The following is a 10,793-nucleotide window of genomic DNA, read 5'->3' on the forward strand; positions in this document are numbered from 1 at the left end:
AGGGGATTGATTGGGGTTTTCTTCTCAGTTTTGTTTGTTATTCTCTATTCTAAATTCTATTTTTTTGGTGGTTTCCTTTTCTTTGGAATGCATACTCTCATTCTTCTCTTTGCTCTTCTCAGATTTGTTAGTTCTTTTCTGTTATGGGTTCTGTTTTTTTTGTTGTTTTCTTGTCTTTTTGTTGCTTGGTAGGTGTTGTTTGCGTTTCTTTTCCGATGGTAGTTTCCTGTGTTCATGGAGGTTGTAGTGGCTTCGTTATTCGGCGGAGATGGCTTTGTGTTTAGTGCATGGTTAGGGTTTTCAGTTCGTCTGTTAGTTGTTCTGTTATTGGCAATATGGTTATTGTGGTTCATGGTGTTGATAGTGACATGTAGAGAGAGAGAGAGAGAGAGGGAAAACCAAGGTCATGAAAGCATGGAATCTCATGAGTATGGGAACATCACTGGGTAAAGTTTCTTCTCATCTTAGTTCTTCTCTGAATTGGCAAGGTAGCACCAACGAGAGATTCAAGGCTATGAAGTAGGATTATCTCCAACTTCCAGTTCAGGGATATGCAGTAAGGTTTTTGAAATATAAGAACTCCCTCAACCATTCGTTCCAAGCTGAAGCACCAGTGACTTCTGATAGGATATCTGATTTGGATATTCAGGAAATGTCATGGGAAGATAAGTTTTCAAAAGTATGGGACAAGGTTTTTTAACAATTTTTTTTTTATTATATATTGAAGCCTATAGTGGTTGTTATTGGATTCTCTCTATTTATGTGTATTCTACATTTTCTTCCTTTTTGCCTGTCTGCTATTATATGGTGGCTGCATGCGGACCATTATAATTTGAGCTTTTCTCTTTGTAGGAAAACGTTTTCCATACAGTTCCTCCTAGTGCAGTGGAGAACTGCAGAAAATTTGTTGAGTCTTACTATGAGATATGCTTGCCAATATGTTCTCTACATATATTTTCCGTTTACTGGAAAAGTAACTTTTTTCTACATGTTTTTTTTTTTTTCACAAATATATATTGGCTATAAAAGCTGAAAAGAAAGAGAATAAAATTCACACACATACACGAAGCATTCATTCAACTATAGGAATATTGAGATGGAAGTTAATCTCAGAATAAAATTCGCACACATACTTTGCTGATGCATTGAGTTGACAAAGAGTGCAAAGAAAGCAATTTTTTTTTGGTAATCTCTTTCTATGATTGTTTCTAAATATGTAAATGAAGAAACATATAATGAGCTAGGTAGTGGGGATGGTCCAAATGTTCTTTTTAGGGGTTCTAGGAACACATTTGACAAGTGTTCCCTTGAGGATAGTTTCAGTTGTTGAAGACATTGTTCCACAAACAATTGGTTGGTTCACAAGATGAATAGCATGTGTTTTGGGGAATTATATGCTTAATGACTTTGTAAGATGGGTCTGTTTTTATACATTTAAAATTTGTATTTATTTTATTTATTTGTAATATATATATCTCTTTCGTATATTAGTTGGTTCATTCCGGCAAAGACCAGGATTTGAATCCCACTGTACTTTTATTTTTCTTCCTTATAGTTAACTGTCCCATTTACTCGGCATTACTCGCCCGTGCTGAGCATGGACGCCCCTCGCTAGTTATCCTAGTAATCGGATCGCCTACTACCAAAATACAAGTGATCGGATTGGCTGCTCACTTGGCGCACTCCACAGCCCATCCCCTCCGTGCACGGAGAACATCTTCCGTGCTTATCATGGGGAGATACTCCCAATGCACGGATGAGATGGGCTCTAGAGCGCCTGTTGAGCGTGCTCAGTGGACAGCTGATCCCATGATGTTCCACGGAATGGCAATACCTGGCCTCTTGACCTTGGAGACCGGATCTGCTTCTTACACACGGGTGCCTTACAGGAACATCCACTGTGTATTGGGGACATCTCCCGTGAATAATTACTTATAAGTAGTAGGGGAGATGTTTCCAATGCATATTAGAATGTGCGTATGAGATCAGTGTGAATCGCCATGTGTGAGGAGCAGATCCGGTCTCATTGCGTTGGCACTTGAGAGAAGAGGAATTGAGGATAGGAATTATTAATAGGGATCTTCAATCGGGGACGGGGATGTGGAGTTAAGTTCTTATCCCGCTTCAATCCTGGTTATATAATATTATTTATATATATATATATATTTTAAGTAAATTTATTTTTTGAAAATATTAATTAAAAAACTTTGGAGATTTGAGTCCCTGGTGAGGAATGAGATGGGCTTCGATTAGTACAATGCCCGTTCGAACAGCCTTTACAGCTTTGCATTAGGAATATCTCATACTTATATGCATTATTTGATGGGGAGATATTCCCAATGCAAGGCTGCAAGAGGCTCTATGTATATTTTTTATTTTTTATATGTATAATAATAAATGATTTTTATAATTCTTAATTTTTTGTATGTAAAATAAAAAATATTTTCATATGTATACTTTTATTATTTAGAAAAAAAATTGGTTTGTAGTTGAACTCAAGATGAGACAAACTCAAACTTGCGAACTTTGAACCGAGCCGAGCTTGAGCTCAAATCTCTAGCTTGAGCCGAGCTCGAATAGCTAAGTATTCAGCTCGACTTGGCTCGAATTTGTTTTCATTAGAGATTAAGGATGGAGGGTAACTTCTATATATCATTGACTAGTATTGGGGTCAAGGACAAGGACTTGTTTTAAAGTTAAGGTTAGGAATGGGGAATATGGTCTCCACCCCAATGCCATTCTTATGCTCCGGTTAGTGTCTTGTGAGTTGTGACCAAGACGTAGTCAGCAGATCCCAATTCGATTAAAAGTGAGTGAGAAAAAACAATGTTTTCGAACCTCTGTTGACTTGGACAGTCATACTGTCCGGTATAGGAACTGTCCAAACAACCATTTCCGCTTTACTTTAAACCCGGTCTTTGGCCAAAAATCATTGAATTGATCAACAATCTGTTGACTTGAACAATCGAATCGTTGATCCGTTCGATAGCTTTTGACTGTTTTTTATTTTAATTTAATTTTATTTTTTTGTTAAAATGGGCAATCCGTTCAAGCCAGATGATCAAACTGTTGACCTAGAAACCGATGACTAAGACGGTCCTGGTTCTGGATCAGTTTTTAAAAAATTGATAAAAAAAAGCATGATCTATCGAGGGCATCAATCGCTAAAGTCTAATTTAAGGATGGTTTGATGTGGATATTACAGATCACATAAGGGTTGGAGCAAATGTAGCAAAGAGTTGACCTCACCTATGAACCTGACCCAACCCAACCCAAAAAAAGCAGGTTAGGGTCCTCCTATCTAGTGACCAAAGGTAGAAGCGGCCGAACCCAACCCAAAGAGATTTTAGGTTGTCATTTTCAAATCGATGTTAGTTTCGAACAATTAAACTATTTAAATCATTCGAGTCAGATGGTTAAATTAATCCATATTTTTGATAATTGATTTGGACAAAGACTAGTTGCCCCAAGCCATTGAACCATTGACTCATTTGACCCATGGAATCAATCCTAACATGAATGTTTAGGGTTGGAGTTTAGCCTTTGCTAACCTAACTTAAAAGTTTACCTAACTTTGAATGACCCGAAAATGCCTTAGCCTAACCCAACCTCGACCAAACCCAACCCGATTGCCAAATCTAGGCTGGACCCATCAGGCTTTAAGCCTAATCAAGACCCAATTAGTTCTCTTTGATGCAGCCAAATTAAGTCCTTACTTTTTAGGTGACAAGATCACCTACAAGCAAAAACTCTACTAACATGGTGAAACTAGAGGCATCCAATCATACATTGGAAGCATCTCCCTGTCAATTTAACATACATGGATGTAGGGATGTCAATGGATCAGTTTTGGATTGGACACTATACAAATCAAACTCAATTTGGATGGATTAGACAGACCAATAAAACATTGAATTGAACCTGCCCAGACTTAATGGTCCAAAAATAATTTATTGGATTGGATTGGACCTGGTTAGTCCCTAATGAATTATTTATATTAGATTGGGTCAGATTAAATGAATACCCAGCCTATAGAAGATAAGAATACATGTGTCAATGGACTAGACTTGGATTAGAACCAATCTAGATTAAAACCACTCTCAATAGAATGCACAGTCCAGACATTGACTTAGATTGGTCCAAAATAGTCCAGAGTATTCACCGGATTGGATTGGACCTATCCATCTATAATGGACTCATTTGGACCGGATTGGATTGGACCAAATCCGGTCCAATTGACCCTTTATAGTTTATATGCATGGAAGATATTCCCAATGTGTGGTTGGACGCAATGTATTTAAAGTTTTTGCTTACAAGGGATCCATGCTTGCTTCCAAGTGTCTTTTAACTAACGACCCCAAATTAAGTATGGGGCTATATTAAAAATGGATCCCACATCATTTATTATTTCATTTGGGATTCAATACTTTATGTTTTTTACTTAATTTTAAAAATTAGATCAAGTTTTACTTGTAATTGACAAGTTATTTCATCCAAAAATGACTCTTTTATTTAAACTAGAAAATTAAGGTTGTGTTTGGTTTGAAGGAAAGGAAGGGAAAATTTGAAATATTTCAGAATATTCCAAATCTTCCCTTGTTTGGTTTGATAATAAATGAGGAGATTTAAAATCATGAAAATGAGGAAAAGGGATCCTTCCATTTCGGTCGGAAACCGCTTCCCTCGAAAATGAAAGTAAAAAGGAGGGAAAAAAAATTGAGAGCCTCTCCTTCGACTGAGAGTTTCCTGCTTTATAAAAATAACGGTGAATCCTGTATATAGTCGATTTGTTTCATTTGATCCAGTGAAAGCTTATACCAGAAGTGAAAAGTAGAGGTAAATTGCAGTCAATCTCTTCTTCTTCTTCTTCTTCTTCTGTATGTTTCATCTGATTCGAATCTGAATCTCTCTTATTCTTCATCTGATTTCTGTTTTTTTTCTTTTGAAAATGGATAAATGTGATTTCGGCTAGCTTGAGTAGCTCCCATGTTAATAATTTGCTTTTAAATAGCCTTTTTACTTCATGCCATTCCACAGTTTTCGTTGTTGCCTCACCTAGAGGGTTCTTGGTACTTTTTTTTCCTAGTCTTGCATTCATTTTAAACAATCTCATGTGAACCCCACCTATTGAAACGGGAGGGGGATGCCTAATCCCTTCCCTCTTCTATCTAAGTCTTATCCGAATGGGTCAGACTATTACCTAAGTTTGGAGTCACTATTTGGACCAAAATGGTATTATGTATAAATAACCCGGGAGGCCCATCACTCCCAATTCAGTCCCAATGATGGATGACAACTTAAAACAGCCCAAATGAACCATTTTCCGACATTTACAATAAGCATTAAAAAAGGATAATTTGAGTATTTAGAAAGCTTTAAACAGTCAAATAAAAATCTTTTTCGAAGTCATTTGACAGAATCCTAACGGAAGTCTTTATCTAACAGCCGAAGCATAGGGGGGTCTTTGTAAAAAAAAAAAGTGCATGGGGTCTTTGTCACAGACCCCATAATACAGGGGTCCGTGTAATTTACCCTTAAAAAATGAACTGAACAATTTTTAACAAAATCTCTCTTTATACATATATTGAACCCCAATTTCAAATCAACTTGTCCAATGGAGTTCTCAGTGGATAAGAGTTGGTCCCTTTATTCCACTCAGAATCAACCCAGACCCCACGTCCCCACCAATCCACCCTCTCATTGGCAGTTCTAACTTCTACCACTATCCACAACGCTGCTCATATCCATATGGATATGGTATGGAATCCTCTGGAATTGCACACGGAAACCGAACTCAAAAAAAAAAATAAAACAATTACGTTTCGTCCACTGGCCCAAAAATCCATATGAAGATAGACTTTGTAGCTCACATTAATATTGAAATAGTGAAGAATTTTAAATGCTTTAGCTGTGTCATGAGCTGTGGAATCAATAATAAGATCCCACACATCAGTAATAAAATACATAGGGCACATAATAAGGGGTCGAATAGTTGTAGGTCCCATATATTTTATGACTTATAATTGGTACAGCCTGTTGAACAGCTAGCAATTGTATTCAGTTAATCACATTTCAGTATTGAAGGCCTTGCATGGTCATTGGACAAATTAAACCTTAAGGCTGTGTTTGGTTTGAACGAAAAAGTAGAGAAAGGAAGAGAAATATAGAAAAATCTATGCAATATTTGTAAGGTTTCGTTTGGTTTGTGAGATGGGGATGCAAAAATATTCCTTTTTCTCTTATTTGTTTTGAGGGAAATAGGGGGTTGGGAAGAGAAAAACATGGGAAGCGGGATCCCAAAATCATGTAATCGGGATCGCACCAAAACAGTGCGACCCCGGTGTACGAAAATATTTTGGGCCTTTTCAAACAGAGAGGCTCAAGAGACTCTTCTTCAACCTCTACCTATCCCAACGGTCGGATCTCTGATGAATTTTTTGGCCATTTCCTTCAAAGTTAAAGACCAGATCCATGGCTCAAGAGAGTTCCCAAATAACTAGAGCTGTGAAATGGTTCAGTAGGATAAGGGCTTTGGAGCTTTGCTGAGGGAGAAAAGGTTGAATCTATGATACCGCCGAAGATGGAGGTATTTCAAGGATCTTATTTCTGGCAACCAGCCCCAATGAATCCGTGATTACCCCAGATGATGGTGACCAATCTCAACGGGTCTTATTTCAGGGAAGCGCAGGAGGGATAGTTACGGTGGTGGCAAAGGTAGATGCATTGGTGGATATGACTTTGGAAGTGGTTATGGTGGTGCAAGCAGTGGTGGGTATGGTGGCAAGAGTATGGTTTTAACGGGGGTGGTAGTAAAAGCTAAAACGGTGGAGGCAGCAATGGTGGAAGAAGGTATGGTGAAGGCAGAGAAATGATGGCAATGACCATGATGAGGTCCAGTCTTCAAGCAGCATTTCGCAGCAGTGGACACAACAAGTGGAGCTTCGCTTCCTCTGCTCATCACGGTGACGCCTATGAGACGGAAAAAATGGGAACGCAGGGGTGGACTCTATTTTGTATTGATACTTTTCCTACTATTTTCTCATGTAAAACCAAACAATAGAAAGCTAAATTTTTATATCTTCCCATCCCATTCCACCTTTCCCTACTTTTTCCTTTAAACCAAAGATAGCCTAAGTGTAAAATAATAATCACAACTAAAGCATAAAAGTAATTGGTACATACAGAACCATAACCTTCCAAATGAAGGGGAAGCCTACTATATATGATATTTAGAATCATTCATCACGTACTTGTTTATATATATATGGCATCCATGTACTTAAACAAGAGGAGGAAGACGAAGACATTCTTGGTAGTTTACTCTTCTCCAATGCAATATAAAAAGCATTCTCTTCCTCTTAATCCAAAGTTCCTCCTTGGTGAATGAGTCCACTGCCTATTCATCCATTATCAGTTGGTGAGCTATAAGCCCTAGATTCCCTCTTCTAGATCTTGCCCTTCTTATGTAATGCAACTTGTTTAACCTGTAGTTGGGACTAATTTGGACTGAAGTGATGGTGGCGGTGGTCCTTATTAACCTAACATGCTAACATTGGCAGTGGCCTCTCATGTATGCATGCGAAGCATGTATTTTGCTAGAAAACTGAAAGAATGGAAACAATGGCAAACAAAGCAAGGCTAGCTGTTAGCTGTACCAATTCACTGGTGTTGGGGATGATGCATTATGCATACACACCCCCATACATACATATTCATGCATGAAGACTTGAATGCAAATTAGAGGAAGGGGAGATGGCCATGATTCAAAGCAGGCATAAGACTGAGGCCCCCACTTAAATTGAATGATTAAAGCGGGGGAAATAGGAGAAAGCTCTTCCCTCTCTTTTCATTTTGTAGACCATATAAAGTCCTTAAAGCTTTCAAGCCAGATGGGGGAAGGGTTGGCCCCCTTCTCCTTTATCTTTGCATAATGCGAGACAGCTTTCCTCACCATGTCATCATATCATATACCCCCATGAGAGTAGTCCTATCTCCCCCATCCATCACCATCGTCTCTACACCTTTCTTCTTCTGTGTCAAGAAATAGAGACTTCATCATCAGGAGACTATGGACCGCCCTGTAGATGCATAGCAACAGGATCAACTGAAAACGGCTCCTGGAGTTCATCAGACGACATTATCTGACGACATTGATGGAGCTTCTGACATATAACATATGCGAAACTTACATACAATACACAAATAAATTAATAGAAGGAAAGGCGATCGATAATCTTGACATATCTTGATTTCAGAGTGAGATCCCACCCTGGTCCCTCAAGTATAATCAATACATTTAATTAATAAAAGAAAGATGTGTAAAATGCACAACAAGTCATTAGTTGGTAAAGAATACGGCTACAAATTCCGAAGAACTTCAAAGTTTTGTGCAAGCTCACTCGCTGCTCGAGGTTGGGTGGTCTGTACTCTTGATATGTGGCCACGTGTACTGAATGCTATAAAATCTTTGATTATCCAGATAATAAAAGAAAAGCATATTGAATCAGAGGGGCTGGATCATTTTGGAGACACCCAGAAGGCCCCCATTTCCATTTGATGGATGAAGTGATAACATGTATAAAATTTGAAACTCATCGTGACACTCTTGTCGATCAAATTAAAAATCAGAAAACAGAGAAGGTTTCAGTAATGCACTGAATCCAGCCATACCCTTCACGACGAGCAAAACCACATTACTACCGTCGCCTTTAAACATTAAAGATGGAGGTCCCTGGCCTGGCTTGTCAAGCGCATAGATGCTGCAAATGAGCTGTTAGACACACTCAAACGTGGAAAGGGAAAAGAAAAGGAAAGACCAAAAGAAAAAAAAAAAATCTGATATAATTAACTGTTCATCAACATGAAGTACTCTCTCTCTCTCTATCCACCATACAGACTCCAATTAATACCAAGAAGAAAAATTAATTAAAGAACACAAAAAATAAACCTATCCCCCACCGCTCCATGAAAGAAAGAAAATGGGATGAAATTTCTTGAAGGAAAAAGTGAAGAAATAAGAAGAAGAAAAGATATACAGGGAAAGAAGAATCCTTAGTGAGCCATGGCAACCTGAGGCGGGTAATTGATGCTCCTCTGCTTCGGTAATGCAAGCATAGCAGTGTGATCCAAGAAATCTTGAAGTGCAACTACCGCCTCTATAATTGTTCTGAGATCATCTGCACATGAGAACCCTGTGCTACCCACTTGTCGCACTGCGTATACATAGAAGGTAATGCATCCTTTTCTAAACTTGAACCGAGCCATCTCACACCCAGCAAGGCCCCTTATCAGCTTCCGGTTCACTTCTCCGAGGGGAATCTCAGGCGGCCAAATACGGTCAACCCCGGATTTCAGGCTCACGGATTCAAAAACAAAGACTATTACTTTAGACTTCTTTGTACCGAGGCCAAGCGTGAGGGTGTGCCACGCATGGTGTGCTAAGATGGTGAAGTTGGTAGGCAAAAAGGCTGTGGTTGACGGAAAGGAGTGGCTGGTGCTGATGGGCTTGCTGTGATTGTGGTTGCGCTGGTGGTTCTGGTAGTACTGGTTGGGCGGTGGGAGAGCAAGGAGGCGCAGGAGCTCAAGAGGTGAGGCCCGTCGGACAGTGAAGGATTTGACGATGAATTGACCGCCAAAACGGAGTCCTTTGACGTCGGAGCTCGGCTTGAAAGCAGGCTCCGACGAGGATTTGTTTGAGTGTTTCTGTTTCTGTTTCTTTTTCTCTTTCTCTTCCATGCTGGGTAGTTGACGTTTCTACTTTCTAATTTCTATGAAATAGCATGTCGGGTAGCCATGGATGTCTTTGTTTTGTTTGATGACACACCAACTAAGGCTTTTGGTGATATATTATTTGGTGGGTGCATGCTGTTTCTCTCCTTTGTAATGAGAAGTTATGGTCAAAGGTAAGGCTAATCTACTTTATGTGGATTTGTTTTCTACTTTTCTTTATTCATTTTCTTTGGCATTGGTGATGGATAGTCTGGTATGGGTGCTGCTGTTTTGTTGATCAAAGATCTGGGTTTTTGTGTTCTACTTATTTGTTTGTTCTGTATGTTCTTTCTGTCATTAAAACTAAGATTTGAAAAGTTGAAATAACTTAATTTAGTCAGCTGGCATTCTTTTACCAAAAAGAAAGTGTAGTCTGGCATTCTTGAGTACCAGTGTATTTTAATAAAATACCTGTACCTTATATACTTTAAAGAACATATGTATTAAACCCTAGGTGCTAATTGGAATTTGGAAGTCCTCATAATACTTTGTTTTTTTTTTTTTTTTTAATTTAAGCACTAAATCATAGTGATCAGTATAGCAGAAGGGGGGCGGGGGGGTTCAGAATTTTAAGGACAAGCGATGAAAAATGCTACATACAACCATATTAAATACAAAATTACTTTGCAAAATTGTAACATAAACATGCAAAACGAAATATTAATTATTATATTATTAATAAATTAGGCAATGTTATTTGATGCACTATTTTCTTAAGGCTCCATTTGTTTGAATTGATTTAATTTGCATTAAATACAAATGTATAGCAGAGTACTGTACATTCTAGTTACTTTTGCTTGGGGCTTTACTTTTACTTTGCTTCAAGTTACATTTTACTTCATTTACAATGCAAACAAACAGCACAAAACTTAAAATAATAATAAGTCAAAATTTGCAGTCAATTCATTTGCATTCTCATATATACTTCAATTTTGCACCAATGCAAATGAAATTGCATTGAAAACAATGTAGGCCTGAACAAAAATATTGAGAATCAATAATTAATTGTACTGCTAAATTGGACG

At 38.2% G+C, this 10,793-nt stretch overlaps 1 protein-coding gene across 1 annotated transcript; it reads right to left on the bottom strand.

The window, feature by feature from the left end:
- Positions 1–8,821: 8,821 nt before the first annotated feature.
- LOC104602462 (uncharacterized) lies at positions 8,822–10,224 on the bottom strand. Its single transcript, XM_010266152.3, has one exon. The coding sequence runs from the start codon at positions 9,733–9,735 to the stop codon at positions 9,052–9,054; it is 684 nt and encodes a 227-aa protein (XP_010264454.1). The 5' UTR covers positions 9,736–10,224; the 3' UTR covers positions 8,822–9,051.
- Positions 10,225–10,793: the final 569 nt, after the last annotated feature.

The sequence above is a fragment of the Nelumbo nucifera genome, chromosome 2, assembly GCF_055504915.1.
Source record: "Nelumbo nucifera cultivar China Antique chromosome 2, China Antique-T2T, whole genome shotgun sequence".
Taxonomy (NCBI): domain Eukaryota; kingdom Viridiplantae; phylum Streptophyta; class Magnoliopsida; order Proteales; family Nelumbonaceae; genus Nelumbo; species Nelumbo nucifera.